We start from the raw sequence: 22,570 nt of genomic DNA, 5'->3' as shown, positions 1-22,570 counted from the left end.
TTCAGCATCGTAGTACTTCCAAGTATCCAGGGTTGATTTCCCTTAAGATTGACTGTTTGATCTCTTTGCTGTCCAATGGGCTCTCAAGAGCCTTCTCTGGCACCACAGTTTGAAGGCATCAATTCTTTGGCACTGCCTTCTTTACGGTCCAGCTCTCACAACTGTATGTGACCACTGGGAAAACCATAGCCTTGACTATACAGACCTGATTGGCAGAGTAATGTCTCTCCTTTTCAGCACAGTCTAGGTTTGTCATAGCTTTCCTGCCAAGAAGCAAACATCTTCTAATTTCATGGCTGCAGTCACCATCTGCAATGATTTTAGAGCCCAAGAAGGGGAATCTGTCACTACTTCCACCTTTTCCCCCTCTATTTACCATGAAGTAAAGCAGGCTGGATGCCATGATCTTAGTTTTTTTAGTATTTCGTTTTAAGCCAGCTCTTTCTCTCTTTCACGCTCATCAAGAGGCTCTTTAGTTCCTCTTTGCTTTCTGCCACTAGAGTGGTATCATCCACATATCTGAGGATGTTGATGTTTCTCCCACCTATCTTGATTCCAGCTTGTCACTCATCCAGCCCAGCATTTCTCATGATGTGCTCAGTGTATAGATTAAACAAACAGGGTAACAGCAGACAGCCCTGTTGTATTCCTTTCTCAATCTTTAACCAATCAGTTGTTCCATACGGGGTTCTAACTATTGCTTCTTGAGCCTCATACAGGTTTCTCAGGAGACAGGTAAGGTGGTCTGTTACATGACACTAAATTTTAATTTTAACAGTAGAGTGATTGATCATATTTGTGTTTTTAAAATGTCTGGCAGCAGAATGGAGGCTAAATTGGAAGCAAGCAAATTTAAAGCATTTACAAGTTGGGCAGCTGTTATAGTACTCTATGCCACTTAAGACTGATGAGGAGGGTGAGTTACAGAACTAAGATACTTTTCTGAGCATGAAGAAGAGAGGGACAGACTTGGTTGCTAGATGTTAAGGGGTCATGGAAGAATATAGGATAATTTGGTTTCTGGTTTGGGAAACTAAATTACTGATGACATTTATTAAAGAGATGTTAGAGAAGGAGTACATTTGAGGATGTAAAGACAGTTGACAACTTGAAGTTGAAATTCTATAAAAAATCCAAGTTGACATGGGTGAATAGAAATTGGAAATATTCAAGAACTTGAGGATTGGTCTTAGCATGCAGATTTTAGACTCCTGGTGAAGTTACAGTATCACTGAGACTATTGACTGTGAGAAAAGAGGAAATTGAAGAGCAGCTCTGTGACATTAACGTTTAGGTAGAAGTAGGGAATCTTGTAAAATAGCTAAATATATTTAGATATAGATATATTCCTGCCCTCCGGAAAGGTACAATCACTGAGATTATTTTTAAAAGCACTGATACAGTAACAAAATTATGAATCCTTTGTATTAGGTAGGGTGGCCACTGGTGACTTCACGAGGACCTTTTTGAGGGCCCATTGGGATAGCAAGATCTGTTGTGCTTTGGTGAAGAGTAAGTGCAGATTGAGGAAGGAGAAGCTTGGCTACAAGGACAAATCAGAAAAATGGGAGCAGATAGAAGAGGAAATGTGTATGTGAGTAGGGCAGTCATATGGGCAGAAGGGGGAGAAGAGTGGATGGATCTTCTTATATGCTAAGTTAAAAAAACAGAATAGATATGGGGGAAAAAAAGATGGTAGTGGCTGTTTATAAGTTAAGTCTCCAAGGAGGCAGAAGGAAATTAGATCCAAAGAATAGGAACAAAAATTATTAGCCTTAGATTTAAGGAGAGTTATATACTCCACGGGTATATAAGGGAATCACTGATGATAAAGGTGTGGAATAAGAGAGTTAGAAAGTTGGGGCTTACTTCTTTGAAAAGTAAGCAGCAAGGCTGTCTATTCAGCCTAATGGATTAGAGACTTAATGTTTTGAAAAGGTTTGAAATAGTTATTGGAAGTAGAGAAGGCTAAACTGGAGATATGCTGGAGGATTGTTGGTTGTTTTTAAAGGACTTGAAATCGATTGAAGACCATAGATACTTAATCTCTGAAATTTTCTTTAGTAATTTTGAACTCATAATATCATTATAGAAACATTTTCATATTGATATACTAGTGTTTGAGAATCATCAGTCAGTACAATTCAGTGGCTCAGTCGTGTCTGACTCTTTGCCACCCCATGGACTGTGGCACGCCAGGCCTCCCTGTCCATCACCAACTCCCAGAGCCTACTCAAACTCATGTCCATTGAGTCAGTGATGCCATCCAAGCATCTCATCCTCTGTCATCTCCTTCATCTCCCGGCTTCAGTTTTTCCCAGCATCAGGGTCTTTTCACATGTCAGTTCTTCACATCAGGTGGCCAAAGTATTGGAGTTTCGGCTTCAACATCAGTTTTCCAATGAACACTCAGGACTGATCTCCTTTAGGATGGACTGGTTGGATCTCCTTGCAGTCCAAGGGACTCGCAAAAGTCTTCTTCAACACCACAGTTCAAAGGCATCAATTCTTCGGTGCTCAGCTTTCTTTACAGTCCAACTCTCACATTCATACATGACTACTGGGAAAACCATAACCTTGACTAGATGGACCTTTGTTGGAAAAGTAATGTCTCTGCTTTTTAATATGCTGTCAAGGTTGGTCATAACTTTCCTTCCAAGGAATAAGTATCTTTTAATTTCATGGCTGCCATCACCATCTTCAGTGATTTTTGGAGCCCCCAAAAATAAAGTCTGCCACTGTTTTCACTGTTTCCCCACCTATTTCCCATGAAGTGATGGGACCAGATGCCATGATCTTAGTTTTCTTAATGTTGAGTTTTAAGCCAACTTTTTCACACTCTTTCACTTTCATCAAGAGGCTCTTCAGTTCCTCTTCGCTTTCTGCCCTAAGGGTGGTGTCATCTGCATATGTGAGGTTATTGATATTTCTCCCGGCAATCTTGATTCCAGCTTGTGCTTCATCATTCAGCCCAGCGTTTCTCATGATGTACTGTCATAGAAGTTAAATAAGCAGGGTGACAATATACAGCCTTGATGTACTCCTTTCCCAATTTGGAACCAGTCTGTTGTTACATGTCCAATCCTAACTGTTGCTTCCTGACGTGCATACAGATTTCTCAAGAGGTGGGTCAGGTGGTCTGGTATTCCCATCTCTTTCAGAATTTTCTACAGTTTGTTGTGATCCACACAGTCAAAGGCTTTGGCATAGTCAATAAAACAGAAATAGATGTTTTTCTGGAACTCTCTTGCTTTTTCGATGATCCAGTGTATATTGGCAATTTGATCTCCGGTTCCTCTGCCTTTTCTAAAACCAGCTTGAGCATCTGGAAGTTCATGGTTCACGTATTGCTAAAGCCTGGCTTGGAGAATTTTGAGCATTACTTGTGTGTGAGATGAATGCAATTGTGCGGTAGTTTGAGCATTCCTCGGCATTGCCTTTCTTTGGGATTGGAACGAAAACAGGCCTTTTGGGTAGTGACAAATGTGAGGCATCATCATTAAAGTCCTTTGTATTCCCTGGTGGCTCATCTGGTTAAAAAATCCACCTGCATGCGGGAGACCTGGGTTCGATCCCTGGTTTGGAAAGATCCCCTGGAGAAGGGAAATGCTACCCACTCCAGTATTATGCCTGAGGAATTCCATGGACTGTATAGTCCATGCAGTCGCAAGGAGTTGGACACGACTGGACGATTTTCACTTTCACTTTTCACCTGAAACAGGAAATGATAGTGATTCAGCCACAGTCCGAAGCCTCACCCAAAAGCTGAAATGATCTTGAGCATATTTTGGTACGTTTACTTCATAGCTTTTTATATAGGAACACAGTCAGATGGCTCAATATTATTCAGAAATATTTCATCCTCAGTTTCATCTGTATGATACTAACTTTTTTGTGTAAGAAACTTAAATTTGTTTATCATAAAGAGGTTAATAATTACTCTGGGCTATCTAGGTGTTTGCATGTTAGTATTTAGTTGAACCTAGGATGGTTGCAGGAGAAGGCAATGGCACCCCACTCCAGTACTCTTGCCTGGAAAATCCCATGGACAGAGGAGCCTGGTAGGCTGCAGTCCATGAGGTCGCTAAGAGTCAGACACGACTGAGCGACTTCACTTTCACTTTTCCCTTTCATGCATTGGAGAAGGAAATGGCAACCCACTCCAGTGTTCTTGCTTGGAGAATCCCATGGACAGAGGAGCCTGGTGGGCTGCCGTCTATGGGGTTGCACAGAGTCAGACACGACTGAAGCGACTTAGCAGCAGCAGCAGCAGGATGGTTGCAAGTCTATAGTTTAATATTTGGTAAGTTTAATATTTGGTACTAAAGCTTGATCAGCTTAAAGTCAGTATATATGTCGGTTTTAGAATTTTTTGATTGTTTGGTTTACATATCTTCCCAGATAACAAGGGTAATAATCTGTATTTTTGTACTTTGTGCTTTTCTTTTCTTACGAGATGTCAACCAATCATTTTCACCTTTCTGGCTTAGTTAGTAGTTGCTCTAGTTAACAAAAGGAAATAATTTCTTGAAAATGAATGCATTACTATATATCAGATTCATAATTTGATCAATTTGGAAACAAGTCATGTTTTTCTAAAGAAAATTCTTCAAGGTTTATGTAACTTTTTCTTAGAATCTAATGGTGATTGCAGCCATGAAATTAAGACGCTTACTCCTTGGAAGGAAAGTTATGACCAACCTAGATAGCGTATTCAAAAGCAGAGACATTACTTTGCCAACAAAGGTCCATCTAGTCAAGGCTATGGTTTTTCCAGTAGTCACATATGGATGTGAGAGTTGGACTGTAAAGAAAGCTGAGCGCCAGAGAATTGATGCTTTTGAACTGTGGTGTTGGAGAAGACTCTTGAGAGTCCCTTGGACCGCAAGGAGGTCCAGCCAGTCCATTCTAAAGGAGATCAGTCCAGGGTGTTCATTGGAAGGACTGATGTTAAAGCTGAAACTCCAATACTTTGGCCACCTCATGCGAAGAGTTGACTCATTGGAAAAGACCCTGATGCTGGGAGGAATTGGGGGCTGGAGGAGATGGGGGTGACAGAGGATGAGATGGCTGGATGGTATCACTGACTCGATGGACATGAGTTTGAGTGAACTCTGGGAGTTGGTGATGGACAGGGAGGCCTGGCGTGCTGCGATTCATGGGGTCGCAAAGAGTCAGACACGACTGAGTGACTGGACTGAACTGAATGGAAATTAATCTGTTGGATTTGGAAGAGATTTGTCATCGTTCAGTCACTCAGTTGTGTCTGACTGTTGGCAACCCCATGGACTGCAGCATGCTAGGCTTCCCTGTCCTTCACCAACTTCTGGAGCTTGCTCAAACTCATGTCCAATAAGTTGGTGATGCCATCCAATCGTCTCGTCCTTTGTCATCCCCTTCTCCTGCCTCCAATCTTTCCCAGCATCAGGGTCTTTTCTTTTCAAAGAGATAGTATAAAATTAAATATGAGGTAATAGAAAATAATAATTATAGAAAATAATGAATTTCTTTTAAAAAGTAAAGAGTAATAAAACTAAAGCTATGCATTTTATACATTTTCCTGTACACATTTTTATCCCGTTTTTATGCTTGAAATCTCGTTTGCTATCAGCTTGGTTGACTGCAACATTATTCATAGTCTGTATGTTTGACTCTTTCATTTTGTGCATGTATATGAAGATTGTACATTAATCATTGTTACTGTTTAGTTGCTAGGTCGTGTCCAATTCTTTTGTGACCCCATAGACTATAGCCTGCCAGGTTCCGCTGTTCATGGGATTTCCAAAGCAAGAATATTGGCATGGGTTGCCATTTCCTTCTCTGGAAATCTTCGTGACCTAAAGATCAAACCTGTGTCTCCTGCATTGGCAGGTAGATTGTTTACCACTGAGCCACCAGGGAAGCCCATATAAACGGTTATTCTGTATTAAATAGGAAACATATTAATCATATTAAGTATGCTGCTGCTGCTGCTGCTAAGTCGCTTCAGTTGTGTCCGACTCTGTGCGACCCCATATACGGCAGCCCACCAGGCTCCCCCGTCCCTGGGATTCTCCAGGCAAGAACACTGGAGTGGGTTGCCATTTGCTTCTCCAGTGCATGAAAGTGAAAAGTGAAAGTGAAGTCGCTCAGTCATGTCTGACTCTTAGTGACCCCATGGACTGCAGCCTCCGAGGCTCCTCCATCTATGGGATTTTCCAGGCAAGAGTACTGGAGTGGGGTGCCATTGCCTTCTCTGAAAACTAACCCTTAGGAAACTTATATGAATATTTAAAATAATGATGTCAAATAAGAAAGATTTATAAACACAATAACAAAAAATGTCAAATAGGGTGTTATTTTGTGCAACATGAGAGGAAATCAAGTTTCAACTGGTGACTATTAAAGTGTTACTGAGTATTCAGGAAATGATATTGTTAAGCTAATACATAGTAGCAAGTTAGTTTGGTAAATAAAAGCATATCCAGAAGCAGTTTTATTCATTCATTCAGTAAATTTTTATTAACCAATTGCTTTGGGTCAGGAATTGAGTGAGGGACTGGAATTACAAAGGTTCATGTGACATGGCATCTGATCTTGAGGAGCTCACACAAGGAAAAGATGTATGTCATCTGCTGCTGCTGCTGCTAAGTCGCTTCAGTCGTGGCCGACTCCATGCGACCCCATAGACAGCAGCCCACCAGGCGCCTCCGTCCATGGGATTTTCCAGGCAAGAGTACTGGAGTGGGTGGCTATTGCCTTCTCCCATATTAAGTATACTATTTCAGAAAACAGAATACAAAGAAAAATGTAACAAAACTGCTTTGTAAACCTCTGTTAGTTAAAAAAGAAAAGCTTTACAAATACAGTTGAATCTCCCTGTACCTGTTTTCACTCATCCTAACCCCTTCCCTCTCTTGCCACAGGGAGCCACCATCCAGAAATGGATTTTTATTATTCTCTTTACTTATATTTTCAATATGTATACATGAATCTATGAATATTGTTATTTGTCGCATGTTTAAAAATTTTCTATAGTTGTACTGTGTGTGCATATCTGTATCTTAATGTATTTGTGTTATATTATATGTATCCTTTTGCAGCTTCTGTTTTTCTTATTCAACATTGCAGTTTTGAGATTTATCCATGTTAATACTTGCAGCTGTATTTTTCATTTCAGTTTTTGTATAATATGTCGTGATAGGAATAGTGGATATTAGGGAGCTTTTCCTGTTTTCCATTTGCTAATTATGTTGTGTTATATATGATGTAACTGCATTACAAGTTGTATTCTTGTAAATATGTGCAAGAGTTTCTTATAAGACTTAGCAATGACAATATGTGATTCTGCAGTATGCACATCTTCATCTTTAATAAATTTGCCGAATTAGTCTCCAAAATGAGGATTCTAGTTTACACCCTAAGTGATAGTTTATGAGCTGTAGTTACTACACATCTTCTCCACACAATATTATTGACACATGTATGTGTGCTTGTGTGTTCACCAATTTCATGCAAACGCGGTGGTATGATATTAATTTGTATTTTTTACATTGCTAATGATATAGATATCGAGGCTATTCTGATGTCCTGTGTATTGTCCTTTTTTTCTTTTTAAATTAAAGGAGTTTTTCATGTATTCTAATCCTTTGTTGGTTATAGGCAGTATTTTTCCCAATCTCTGTCTTTCTTTACTTGGTTCCTTTGTTAAACAGAAGCTTTTCATTTTAACCTTGCAATTTTATCAACCTTTACTTTTAAGAGTTTTTGCTTTTTGTGTTTACTCTTCCTATATTCTGAAGTAACAAGAGTTTTCTCCATTATCTTTTAAAAAATTATATTTTTGCTTTCACATTTATGTTTTTAATCCAACTATGATTTATTTTTGTACAGTTTCTGCTGTAACAGAGCATGTGTTCCTGAAAATCACTGTGCTATAAGCAAAACCATGCAGTAAAACCCACAGGGCATATGGGAAAAATAGTGTTGGGGCACAGCACTTGAAAATTTCTTGGCAGCGACCCATGATACCTAATAAAAATGGTAGCATAGTTTTACATTTATTAAAGGTTAAGAAATACACTAATACCACAAAAAATGTGTCATTTTTATTTTGAAAAAAAGGAAATTTGCTTGAAGTGGGATTCAAAAACATTGCAGCCTGTAAGTTATTGTGAAATGGTAGAAGGAAGGTTATCCAAAATGCACCAAGAAATTGTAACAGATGTGGAGTGTGTAGTTCATAATGCACATGGTGATTGTAAGTAGATGTAAAAATGTGTGTTTTGTGCATACTTGTGCCACTCAGTATAGCTGGGTAGTTGTCCACATTTATCTAGTGTTTGTTTTGGAGTTAGGGCTAGGCTGAGACAAGTAAGGCTCCTAGGGTGTAGAAGGACACACTCCCTGTTGGGGTCCCTTGGCATCTCACTTGCTTTACCCTAGTCCTCACACTAGAGTGAAGTAGTACTTAAGCATACGCAGACTTTGTGTTACTGTTCCCTTATATCAGTCATGTTTAACACATTCAGGTTTTCTTAAACTTTTTCAAGTAGAACTGACTATATATGTGAGGTGTAGAGCTCTAATTAATTTTTTCCATGTATATATATCCAGATCTTTCTACATGGGTTTGTAATTATGCTTTTAGCATGTAGCGTAGTTCCACAAATGTTGAATACTTGAGCCTGGTTCTTGTTTCTTTGTGCTTTCATTGGTCTTTTTGCTTCTCCCTATGCTGCTAACACATTTTCTTAATCACAGGTCTGGCACTAACTTTGTAACCTTGGGCAAGTTAATTTCTATGTGCCTGTGAAATTATAGGAATGCCTACCTCATTGGGTAATTAAAGGAGTAAGTGAGTCAGTATATTAAAGTACTTAGAAGTACTTGCCTTGCCCAAGAGTAAAGCTCAAATGTTAGTTATTTTGTTATTGTTAAAGTAATCCTTGTAACTGAATAAAGAGTCTTGAGAGCTAGTAAACTGAGATTGCCATCTTGTGTTTTCTTTTCCAAACTAAGAGGAAATGGGGAGAAGCTTATGGAAGGATTCCCTGAGAAAAGTGATGTTTAAATTATCTGAAAGATAATAAGAGTTAACTAGGTGGTGAGAGCAGTAGGAAAATATTTGAGGCAGAAGGAACCGTGAGGCAGAAAATAGTATGTCTAGGAACTAGATCTCAGCAAAAAGAAAAATGGTACTAGTTAAGACTAAAGAGGGAGGTAGGAGCAGATCAGATCATGCAAGACCTATTAGGCAAAGTTTCCGATTTTAGATTTCATCTTAAAATCAGGTATAACTATTTGTAAAGATTGCTATTTCAAGACTAAAACCCATGAAATATCAACCTTTACAAATAGTTAAAACTATTCAAAAAAGGAACTCAGAAGTTGGGTGCATCTGGACCTTAATAACGTATCAAAGATTAAGAGTGCTGTTGAAAATGTATAATAAATTTAGGTCTTTGTTCACTTAAAATCTTGGTGAGCTGTTGGTTTTGTCCTAGGCTTTTATGAATTAAAATGGAGGAATCTTGTGTTTGGGGCAGGTCTATAATAGATTAAAGTTTTTACAGTACAACAAATCCATGTAAATGTCTTAGAATTTTTTTTTTTCATTTATATGTCCACTTTATCTAATTTCAAGAGTATACCTAAGAAGACTGCACGTTATTTCCATAATAGATACTCCTGTGTTTTCTGCTTCCCTCATGTTTCATTGGCTTTCCCTGGTGGCTCAGAGGTAGAGAACCTGCCTGCCAATGCAGGAGACGAAGGTTCAATCCCTGGGTCAGAAAGATCCCCTGGAGACCAAAATGGCAACCCACTCCAGTATTCTTGCCTGGGAAATCCCATGGACAGAGAAGCCTGGCGGGCTACCATCCTCAGCATCATAAAGAGTCAGACACAACTGAGCACGCATGCACACATACAGTTAAGTCTAATTTTCTTTATTCAGTTTAACATAAAAAGATGTTGCTAGTCTAATCTATTTTGTTTATCTTACAAACAGGGTTTTCTTAAAACTTAGTTTTTCAATTCTCTTTTTTCCTCATAGATCAAAATCTACAACTTGGGGGCATTCCATTGTATGACCCTGATAGTATGTTTGGAATACTCATGTATAGATAATTCTTCTACCTTACCCATTTTTAGGAAATCGAACTGCTGATGAATATTCCTTAAAAATTGTGGGGTTTTGTTAGGTTGGTGCCTTTACTTCAAGTATTTTCAGACATAAAGATAGCATTTCATTCCTACAGGGCTCTATGAATAGTACTGTAAGCATGGAAGCATTGGAATGATGTTCTAAAAAACTTGGCTACACACGTGGACTTTAAACATCTTGTTAACCTTTGCTTTTGTTTGTGATTGAGCCTAGTTAACTGTGAGGGAAAATGTTTCTGAGAAGAATTTTAAAATAATTATGAACCAGTGGCAAAGCATGGTATATATAATATAAATAAATTTCTATGGTTTTTTTAGAATAATAATTTTTTTATGCTTTCTTTGCTAGAGACTATTATTTTACTTTTTCTGTAACTGGTCATCTGATGAGAAAGCTAATTTAGGTATTTGAAAATAGGGTGAATATAGTTTCAGTAATTGTTATAGTGCTTGGTTTCATACTTTTAAATCAATTAAAAACCAGTTGCTTGCCCCAGCGAATTTTACTTATGTACAAGAAACAGTGGGAGACAGTGTTGTTGCTATCAACTTCTGTTAGTAAAGAAGCTAGATATTTTTAAAGTTTCTTTTAAAACTTTGATTATAATTACTAAAATCAATCTTCCAAACCTTTAATAATTGCTTTCCTTACTCCCTGAAAGATACAGTAAAACATATACAATTAGCATACTGTATTTTTAAGTTTTTTGCAAAAGAACCATTTTTCATGTTAACATTTTACCATGTTGCATGTAAAATTTTACCTTGATTGACGCTTGTCATTGTCATTTGAATTTTTGTTCAGTTGGCACATATTGTGCTGAACAGCTACTGCATTTTTTTAAAAGTTCTATTAAGGATTTTTTGTTTAATGTGTATGTCAGTAGTTGTCTATAGTAGATATTTTATAGAACAATAGAAATAATACCTTACACAAGTGAAATATTTCTCTTCTACAACTGTGGCATTAGTTATTCTCAGTAATCCTTTGAAGTAGATATGTACTTTGATATAAAGTGAAATATAAAAAATAGAGGGACTTCCCTGGTGGCCCATTGGTTAAGACTTCACCTTCCATCGTGGGGGATACAGGTTTGAGCCCTGGTTGGGGAGCTAAGATCCCACATGCCTTGCAGTTAAAAAACCAAAACATGAAACAGAAGCAACATTGTAATTCATTCAAAATGGTCCACATTAAAAATATATATATTTTTAAAAAAAGATAGCTTTTCTGCTATTCTTAACGTTCTTGATATTTTCTTTTACCAATTTCTCTTCTTTTTTAGGTACCTAGTCGATAGTCGCTGGTTCAAACAGTGGAAAAAGTATGTTGGCTTTGACAGTTGGGACAAATACCAGATGGGAGATCAAAACGTTTATCCTGGACCCATTGATAACTCTGGGCTTCTTAGAGGTATTATTTCCTTAAATCAAGTTGGTAAATGTGTTCATTTTAATATATTATGGTCAACATATATAATGTGGAAAATGTTAATGTAAATAAATTGATAAATCAGAAATTTCTTATATAGTCATCCCTTGGTGTCCATGTGGGGTTTGATTCCACGACCCCTCTCAGATACTAAAATCTATGGATGCTCAAGCCCCTTATATAAAATGGCATAATATTTGCATATAATCTATATGTCTTCCCATAAACTTTAAGTCTTTTGTTGGTTACTTTTAATACCTAACAAAATATAAATGCTATGTAAATAGTTGATGTTACATAGCAAATTCAAGTTTTAGTTTTTGGAACTTTCTGGAATGTTTTTCTTCCCAGTGGATGCAGAGGGCCGACTATATTATAGATTTGACCTAATGAATTCAGATTATTTTGTCATAATTAGTTTTCTATATTATGACAAATTTTGTCATTTATGATGTAAAAAGGGTTTATTAGCTTTTAAGACTAGATAGCACTATCTTACTGTTTGGGGGAAATGCTCTATTGTGTTGTTATTTTGCTAACAGACACGTAACTTCTTTAATTCGGGAGCAGTGGTATATGTTACCTTCTTGGATTTTTGGATTTTTTTCTACAACCCTTACTATTAATACTTGTCAGCTCTTCTAAAACTCTGGTAACATTTAAAGAGAATAAAACCTAAGTACTAGAACTTTCATTACTGGCCTAGGTAGAATAACAAGGACCAGACTTATCTTTCCATTTAAATGAACCAAAACCCTGACAAAATATATGAAACCGTGGTTCTCAAAACATTGGACATCAGGCATTGAAGAACAGTGATCCCTGAGAAGTATGAAACAAATGAAATGAGCCCTGTGTTTTCCTCAGCTTACTGTATTGAGAGAGTTTCCAAGGCACAGCACAAAAGGGGAGACCCATGCAAAGCCTGGCAACCTCCCTTAGTTGAGAAAAGAGTTTGGAGTCCAGGGAGACCAAGACAGCCAGAGTTTCCAGGGCAGAGAACCAGAGAGGAATGAGCAGCACGTAAGGAGAGAGAGAGACCTAGAGATCTACAGAAACCACTGAAGACTCTTGTAAGTCTTCAGCTGACAGTTGACTAGTGCATGTGTGTGACAAGCCACCCAAAGCCAAGAAAAGAATTGTCAAAAGAATTAGAGCAATCATTTAGGTTCATGTGACCAAATCAGGTTCATTTGCCAGATGCGCTACAAGCCAGATGCTGACATGGCAAAGTTTGCAGCAGGGAAAGGATTTATTTGTGAGGCAACCAAGTGAGGAGTGGGGAGAACAACTCTCAAATCCACCTACCTGATAGCAAGGGACTCAGGGTATTTGTGGAAATAAAGAAGCAGGGTAGTCCAAGGTATGCAGAGCATGGGGAAGGGTAATTGATGATAAAAAAGTGAGTCATTCTTGTGCAGATGCAGGTAAGCTGCTTGCTTGTCCATAAGACACATGTTCAGAAAATGGAGGCGTTAGCATGTTCTGAGGGTGGAATTGTGGGCCCTTTCACGTCAAAAGGTCACCAAGTGGACACTTCATACAAGCCCAGTTGGACAGTTAGTGGTTTTAATCTTAGCTCTACCTAGAACTGAACGCAGCTGATTGCAAATTCCTGAAAAACATCTCAGGAAAGTATCTTATTTTTAGACTTTATGAAACTTGGAGGACATGCGAGTTTTTGTAAAAACAATTAAAGTGAGTTTGATCAGTGAAGGCATGTTACAGTTCACTGTTCATTAAGAAATTACAGTTTAATGGATCTAACTGATGAGTACCCTCAGTTTCACTCATAAAGGAGCAAGAATAATGTGTTCACAGTAGCCAGAGTGGAAAACGTTATAAATCATGGAGTAGACTGCAGAGAATGGGTTTGCCTCTATAGAAGGGCAAAATGAATCCTCTTGTCCTTCTAAATCAAAAGCAACTATTTCCAAGTAACTTAACTGCATCTCAGAACAGAACACAAGAGTATTTGTGTGTGTGTGTGTGTGTGTGTGTGTGGGTGGGTGGGTGGGTGCACGCGCGCGTGTGCGCTCAATTGTGTCTGACTTTTTGCAACCCCATCTATTATAGCCTACCAGGCTCCTCAGTCCCTGGAATTTTGGTCCCTCAGACAAAAATACTGGAGTGGGTGGCCATTTCCTCCTCTAGGGTATCTTCCCCACCCAGGGATTGAACCCGCGTCTCTTGGGTTTTCTGCATTGGCAGGCAGATTAGATTCTTTACCACATGCCACCTGGGAAGCAGGAATACAAAAATATCCAACATCCATCCAACAAGATAAAATTTTTAATATCTTGGATCCAAACAAATAGTACCCAGAATGCAAAGAAGCAGAAAATATAATGCATAATAAGGAGAAATAGCAACGTTTAAAAAATTTTTTTAAGTGGAGAAGAACACAAAGCAAATGAAACAAATAAAAAGTGAATAGCAAGTGAGATGGTAGATTTAAACCCAACTCTATGAACAATTGTATTTAATGTAAATTTGAGGTAGAGACTGTAAGATGGATTAAAAAATAAAGATCCAACTGTATACTGTCTACCAGAAACCCACCTTAAATACAGAGTACAAATAGAGATTGAAAGATTCTAAGACTAACCTCCAGTCATCCTCACTCTTATATAACCATCTCCCCTTTGAGTGTAAGTGGAACCTGAGAATAAGATATCATTCCTGTGATTATTTATGTTATATGACAAAACAGAGATTATCCCAGTGAGCTTTATCTGATCATACATGCCCTTTGAAAGCAGAGCTTTCTCTGGCTGGTAGCTATAGAAGTTAGGATTTAAAGCATGAGAAGAACTCATTGCTGATTTGAAAATGGGACTATGTGAAAAGAAATACAGGTGTCATCTAGGGACAAAGAGAATGGTTGTGCCTATAGCCAGCAAGAAAACAGGCACCACATACCTGTAGCCATGAGGAACTAGATTCTGCTAACAACCTGAATGAACTTGGAAGTAGATTCTTTCCCAGAGCCTTCAGATAGGAGAGAAGCCTGTCTGACATCTTGATTTCCTCTTTGTAAGACCCTAAGTAGAAAGGGAAATAGATGGCGAAACAGTGTCAGACTTTATTTTTGTGGGCTCCAAAATCACTGCAGATGGTGACTGCAGCCATGAAATTAAAAGACACTTACTCTTTGGAAGAAAAGTTATGACCAACCTAGATAGTATATTGAAAAGCAGAGACATTACTTTGCCAACAAAGGTCCATCTAGTCAAGGCTATGGTTTTTCCAATGGTCATGTATGGATGTGAGAGTTGGACTGTGAAGAAAGCTGAGCGCAGAAGAATTGATGCTTTTGAACTGTGGTGTTAGAGAAAACTCTTGAGAGTCCCTTTGACTGCAAGGAGATCCAACCAGTCCATTCTAAAGGAGGTCAGCCCTGGGATTTCTTTGGAAGGAATGATGCTAAAGCTGAAACTCCAGTACTTTGGCCACCTGCTGCGAATAGTTGACTCATTGGAAAAGACTCTGATGCTGGGAGGGATTGGGGGCAGGAGGAAAAGGGGACGACAGAGGATGAGATGGCTGGATGGCATCACTGACTCGATGGACGTGAGTCTGGGTGAACTCCGGGAGTTGGTGATGGACAGGGAGGCCTGGTGCAATTCATGGGATCACAAAGAGTTGGACACGACTGAGGGACTGAACTGAAGTAGAAAGCCCAGTTGAACTCACCTGAAGTTCTGACCCACAGAACTATGAGACTATAAATAGGTATTGTTTTAAGCTACTATGGTTATTTGTTAGCAGTAGAAAACTAAGACACATACTAACTTCAGTCCATGGGGTTGCAAAGAGTCGGACACAACTGAGTGATTGAACTGAAATGAACGCATACAACACTATAATCAAAAGAATGCTGGAGTGGCCATTTTAATATCAGACATTAAGATTTAGAACAGTGAACATTATCAGGAATAAAAGTGCATTTCATAATCGTAAATGGGCCAGGACAGTTCATTAAGAAAACATAATAATCCTAAAAATATATACCCATCTAATGGTGTTACTTGAAAATATGCAGAGTACAACCTGACAGAACCAGAACCACAAGGAGAAATAGAAAAATATCCACAATTATATAATGGATATTTCAGTGCTATTCTTATAATAGAAAAAGTGTAGACAAAAAAGTAGAAAGGAAATAAATCAATCTGCTTGTCCTGACATTTATAGAATACAGTACGTTCCCTATATACTAACCGCGAACTTTCAAAGTACATGCATTCACATATCCAGTCATATAAGTTGGTTCATGTGTCTGGAATACGTTGTTGCATGCATCCTCTTACAAGTGGTTGTGCTTTTGTGTACTTTACTGTAAAGTACTGTATAGAGTACAGTGGTGTAGTATCTTTATTTCAAGCCCAGGATGTTCAGAAGCAAGCATAAAAGCAGCGGTGATGTAGCTGGTACTGCTAAGAAGCACCAAGCAATAACAATGAAAACAAAAGTGAAAATAATTGAGAGAGTGGAGCAAGGCAAAAAGATGGTGAAGATCACTTATTCTTATAACATGAATCATTCAGTCTTGGACATGTGAAGTATGCCATGCCAATGATGTTGACAATAATACCAAAGGAGCATGGAAAAGTAATGGAGGAGATGGAGAAACTTCTCAGTATGTGAATGCAGGATCGGTGTCAGCTGAGTTGCTCTCAGTTTAATGCTGATGCAAGAGAAAGTTAAAAGCCTTATGAAGACTTGAAGAAGAAACATGGTGAAAAATCAGAAGGCACATCTTTTAAAGCCAACCATGCTTTTATCGATTCAAGGCTAGAGCGAAGCTTTACAATGTAAAGGTAAGTGCCAAGGCAGTGAGTGTAGGTATGGTATCTGCCTGGAAATTTCCTGAAATGCTTTAAGAAATTATTGATGAAGGAATGTATTTACTATAGCAGGTTTTTAATGTGGATGCGAGGACTGTACTGGAAGAGGAATTCAGACCAAAGTTATATCAGTAAGAAAGAAAAGTTGATGCCAGGCTATAAAACACTAAAGGATAGGCTAACTCTCTTTGTTTGGTGACAGTGCTTCTGGCAGTATGAAGCCAGAGAATCTTTTAGTTTCTCATCCAGAGAACCCAAGAGCCCTTAAAAACAGACAGGGACTCTCTTCCTTTTGTGTGGAGAAACCCCAAAGCCCGGGTTACACAGGCCATTTTCCAGGATTGGTTTTTCCACCATTTTATCCCAGAGTTGAGAAATACTGCTTGAAGAAAGACATCCCATTCAGCATTCTTTTGCTGCTCAACAATACTCTCGGCCACCCTCCCAAGTCATTCATGGATGACTTTCATCCCAGTGTGTATCTGCCACCAAATACTATGTCAGTTATCCAGCCTGTGGACCAGGGGGTTAAAAGCCTGTGGACTTTTAAGAAATACTATTCGCATTGCACTTTTTGTCAGGCAATAAAGGCAAGTGACAAATCAGGAACCACCTTGCAACAGTTTTGGAAGGGCTGTACCATGTACAAACCCATAAAAAACATTGACTTTGCTTGGTGTGATATTTAGTTGTCATCATGAATGGGATTTGGAAGAACCTTTACCCACAATTTATTCATCATTTTCATGGATTTGAGAAGGTAGACAAAGAATCAAAAGAGGTCTTCAGCCACTTAGTGACCCTCAGGAAAAAAATTGGAGCTAGATCTGCAAGAGGATGACCTCATTGACCTTGCTGTGCAAAATGAGGAGCTTACTAATAAAGACCTGATGGAATTGGAGGCCCAGAGAAAGGATGAAGAGAGACAAGAGGAAGAAGAAATAACTGAAGAACAAAGAGATTAATGACACATAAAATGGCAAAGGGTTTTCTTTATTTGAGGAGGCACTGTTAGTTTTTGAGGTGTGGGGCCCAAGTGCCACTGCTGTTCAGAATGCAGTCCAGTGCTACTCTGTCATCTGTGACAAGAAAAAAGAGAACTACTTACCCAGACATCACTGGATTGTTTTTTCAACAGGGTAGATAGAATTGAATCGGGCAAGGACCCAGAACCCGTGTCATCAGCATCAGGCATAAGTGACATTGCACCTTGCCCTCTGCCTCCTGTTGCTGACAGTCTTTCAGCTCTTATCATCTCCCACCTCCTCTCCTGCCTCCATCAGTAACTCTTCTTGCCTGTTCACTCTATGCCAGCCCCTGTATGCCAGCTGTTGTACTCTATGTACTACTATACTTTTCAAGGTACTGTACTATAAGATTAAAAATGTTTTCCTTATTTTTTGTGTGTTTTTAAATATTATTTGTGTGGAAAGTGTTGTAAATCTATTATAGTGTAGTACTGTGTAGCCAGTTGTGTTAGATACCTAGGCTAACCTTATTGGACTTATGAACACACTCTTGAAATGGAACTTGTTCATGTGTAGAGGACTTACTGTATTCCCACTGAACAACAGCAGAATGAAAATTCTTTTTGGTGTTCACATGAAGCATTTAGATAAACTGTATTATGCATAAAACCTGGTTCAGTAAAGTTAGCAGGAGTTAAATCATACAAAGTATGTTTTCTTACTACAGAGGAATAATAACTGAGAGGTGAAATGTCTTGGTGTTTGAAAACTAACATACTTATGCATAACTCATGGGTCAAAGAGAACTCAAAGAAATTAGCAAGTATTTTTAACTAAATGAAAGTGAAAACAAAACATATCAAAATTTGTGGAAGGCAGATAAATAGTATGTGGAGGGTAGTTTATAGCTCTTTTAACATGTATAAGGAAAAGGAAAGGTTATAACTGAGAGGTAAAACATCTTCAAGTGTTTGAAAACTTAACATGCTTCTGCATAACTCATGGGTCAAAGAGAACTCAAAGAAATTAAGAAGTATTTTAAATGAAAGTGAAAACAAAACATATCAAAATTTGTGGAAGGCAAATAGTAAGTGGAGAGGAATGTATAGCTCATTTAACGTGCATAAGGAAAAGAAAAGGTCTCAAATCAGTGACCTTGGTTTCTGACTCAGAAAACTAAAAATAAGAACAAATTAAATCAAGCAGAAGAAAGGAAATACTAAGTTCAGAACAGAAATCAAATAAAGGGAAAACAGAAAAATAGAGACAATCAATGAAACCAAAGACTGGTTCTTTATGAAGATAATAAAATTTATAAAGACCTAGTTTGATCACAGTTCAGTCGCTCAGTCGTGTCCAACTCTTCGCGACCCCATTAATTGCAGCATACCAGGCCTCCCTGTCCATCACCAACTCTCGGAGTTCACCCAGACTCACGTCCATCGAGTCAGTGATGCCATCCAGCCATCGCATCCTCTGTCGTCCCCTTCTCCTCCTACCCCCAATCCCTCCCAGCATCAGGGTCTTTTTCAATGAGTAAACTCTTCACATGAGGTGGCTGATACTGGAGTTTCAGCTTCAGCATCATTCCCTCCAAAGAGAAAGGTAAAAGACATAGCTACCAGTATCAGGAACAAGAGAGGTAACATCTGTATAGAAATCTACAAATAGCAAAAGGACAATAAAGAAATATTTCTTGAAAGATGAAAACTAATAAAGCTCATAAAGCTCATTCCAAAAGAATGAATTTTCTGAAGAGCCCTATATCAATTAAAGAAGTTGAATTTGTAGTTTAAAATTTCCTCACAAAGAAAACATCAGACCTTGATGGTGCCACTAGTGAATTCTACCAGTACTGTTTAAGAGAATTATGCCAATTCAACAAAAGCTCTTTTCAAAAATTAGGAGAGACTGCTTCATGCAGTGAAACCAGCATTACTTTGATACCAAAGTCTAAGAGAGACATTTCAAGAAAAAAAAGTTCTCAACCAGTATACCCCTGATGAGCATAGATGCATCTATTATTAACAGAATTTTAGTAAATCAAGTCCAAAAATAAAGAGGATAGGTATATAGAAAAAACATTACCAAAATACTATATAAAAGAGTAAAATACAAAGAAACTTCCTCAACCTCAGAATGGGCATCTATGAAAATGGGCATCTACAGATGACATACTCAACAGTGAAAGACTGAATGCTTCCCCTCTAAAATCAGGGAAAAGCAAGGATGCCTACTCTCAACTCTTTAAGCCAAGATTGTACTGGAGGTTCTAGACAGTGTTTAATAAAGCAAAAAGAAAATGTAAAAGACATACAGATTGTATCAGATCAGTCGCTCAGTCGTGTCTGACTCTTTGTGACCCCGTGAATCGCAGCACGCCAGGCCTCCCTGTCCATCACCAACTCCCGGAGTTCACTCAGACTCACATCCATCGAGTCAGTGATGCCATCCAGCCATCTCATCCTCTGTCGTCTCCTTCTCCTCTTGCCCCCAATCCCTCCCAGCATCAGTCTTTTCCAGTGAGTCAACTCTTCGCATGAGGTGGCCAAAGTACTGGAGTTTCAGCTTTAGCATCAGTCCTTCCAAAGAAATCCCAGGGCTGATCTCCTTCAGAATGGACTGGTTGGATCTCCTTGCAGTCCAAGGGACTCTCAAGAGTCTTCTCCAACACCACAGTTCAAAAGCATCAATTCTTCGGCACTCAGCCTTCTTCACAGTCCAACTCTCACATCCATACATGACCACAGGAAAAACCATAGCCGTGACTAGGCCAACCTTTGTTGGCAAAGTAATGTCTCTGCTTTTGAATATGCTATCTAGGTTGGTCATAACTTTCCTTCCAAGGAGTAAGCGCCTTTTAATTTCATGGCTGCAGTCACCATCTGTAGTGATTTTGGAGCCCAGAAAAATAAAGTCTGACACTATTTCCACTGTTTCCCCATCTATTTGCCATGAAGTGATGGGACCAGATGCCATGATCTTCGTTTTCTGAATGTTGAGCTTTAAGCCAACTTTTTCACTCTCCACTTTCACTTTCATCAAGAGGCTTTTGAGTTCCTCTTCACTTTCTGCCATAAAGGTGGTGTCATCTGCATATCTGAGGTTATTGATATTTCTCCTGCAATCTTGATTCCAGCTTGTGTTTCTTCCAGTCCAGCGTTTCTCATGAAGTACTCTGCATATAAGTTAAATAAACAGGGTGACAATATACAGCTTTGACCAACTTCTTTTCCTATTTGGAACCAGTCTGTTGTTCCATGTCCAGTTCTAACTGTTGCTTCCTGACCTGCATACAAATTTCTCAGGAGGCAGATCAGGTGGTCTGGTATTCCCATCTCTTTCAGAATTGTCCACAGTTTATTGTGATCCACACAGTCAAAGGCTTTGGCATAGTCAATAAAGCAGAAATAGATGCTTTTCTGGAACTCTCTTGCTTTTTCCATGATCCAGCGGATGTTGGCAATTTGATCTCTGGTTCCTCTGTCTTTTCTAAAACCAGCTTGAACATCAGGAAGTTCACGGTTCACATATTGCTGAAGCCTGGCTTGGAGAATTTTGAGCATTACTTTACTAGCATGTGAGATGAGTGCAATTGTGCGCTAGTTTGAGCATTCTTTGCCATTGCCTTTCTTTTTGGGATTGGAATGAAAACTGACCTTTTCCAGTCCTGTGGCCACTGCTGAGTTTTCCAAATTTGCTGGCATATTGAGTGCAGCACTTTCACAGCATCATCTTTCAGGATTTGGAAAAGCTCAAGTGGAATTCCATCACCTCCACTAGCTTTGTTCGTAGTGATGCTTCCTAAGGCCCACTTGACTTCACATTCCAGGATGTCTGGCTCTAAGTCAGTGATCACACCATTGTGATTATCTGGGTCATGAAGATCTTTTTTGTACAGTTCTTCTGTGTATTCTTCCCATCTCTTCTTAATATCTTCTGCTTCTGTTAGGTCCATACCATTTCTGTCGTTTATCGAGCCCATCTTTGCATGAAATGTTTCTTTGGTATCCCTGATTTTCTTGAAGAGATGCCTAGTCTTTCCCATTCTGTTGTTTTCCTCTATTTCTTTGCATTGATCGCTGAAGAAGGCTTTCTTATCTCTTCTTGCTCTTCTTTGGAACTCTGCATTCAGATGCTTATATCTTTCCTTTTCTCCTTTGCTCTTCGCTTCTCTTCTTTTCACAGCTATTTGTAAGGCCTCCCCAGACAGCCATTTTGCTTTTTTGCTTTTCTTTTCCATGGGGATGGTCTTGATCCCTGTAGGAAAAAGTAGTAAGTCTTCCTTTATTCACAAATACCTGTGTCTATGTAGAAAAGTTAATAAAATCTACAAAAAGAAAGCTTCTAGAATTAATAAATGAAATTAGCCTATAGGATACCAGACCATTACTCAAAAACCAGTTGTGTTTCTTGTACACTAAAAATGAACTAACATGAATTTAAATTTTAAAAACATATTTTATAATAGTACCAAAATATAAAATGCAGATAAATCTATAATACATGTAAACTAAAAACTACAGGATATTGCTGAGATAATTTAAAGCCTAAATAAAGAGAGAAATTATATTTTTGGATCAGAAAACTCAGTATTGTTTAATTCCTCCACTCAGTCTACAGATTCAACACAATTTCAAATCACATTCCTAGTAGGCTTTTTAAAAAATGAGATAGAGTTTCAGTTCAGTTCAGTTCAGTTCACTCAGTCATGTCCAACTCCCACACCATAAAATTCATCCTTTGAAATTCTGTAATTCACTGGCTTTCTTTTTTTATATTCATAGTTTTACAACCATCACCATTGTCTAATTCCACAAAATTTTCATCACCCCAGAAAGAAACTTCATATCCATTAGCAGTCACTCTTCATCCCCTCTCAAGACCCCAGCCCTAGGCAATCATTAATATATTTTCTGTCTCTGTGGATTCTCCTTTTGTGAACATTTCATCTAAATGGAATCAAACAATGCGTGTCCGTAGTGTTGTACTTCTTTTGCTTGGTACAGAGTTTTCAAGTGTCATTCATGTAGCATGAATCAGTATTTTATTCTTTTTTTAGTGGATGGATAATTTTCCATTGTATAGAGATATGCCACATTTAATTTATCCGTTCATCAACTGATGGACATTTGGGTTGTTTTCACTTTCTGGCTATGAATGAATAATTCATT

General features: G+C 38.5%; 1 protein-coding gene across 7 annotated transcripts in view; it reads left to right on the top strand.

Moving 5' to 3' along the window:
- USP15 (ubiquitin specific peptidase 15) overlaps nucleotides 1-22,570 on the top strand; it is a 127,435-nt gene that overhangs the window by 14,608 nt on the left and 90,257 nt on the right. For all 7 annotated transcript variants that reach the window (XR_011566615.1, XR_011566616.1, XM_070789363.1 and 4 more), the window contains exon 2: nucleotides 11,433-11,560. Coding sequence is in view for 5 of the 7 variants with exons in the window: in XM_070789363.1 (XP_070645464.1) it covers nucleotides 11,433-11,560 (128 nt within the window). In the remaining 2 variants the exon portion in view is untranslated. The remainder of the gene's footprint in view (nucleotides 1-11,432; nucleotides 11,561-22,570) is intronic.

This window comes from Bos indicus, chromosome 5 (genome assembly GCF_029378745.1).
Source record: "Bos indicus isolate NIAB-ARS_2022 breed Sahiwal x Tharparkar chromosome 5, NIAB-ARS_B.indTharparkar_mat_pri_1.0, whole genome shotgun sequence".
NCBI classification, from domain to species: Eukaryota; Metazoa; Chordata; class Mammalia; order Artiodactyla; family Bovidae; genus Bos; species Bos indicus.
Note: the sequence above shows the minus strand (reverse complement) of the source record. Positions and strands in the feature narration are given on the sequence as shown.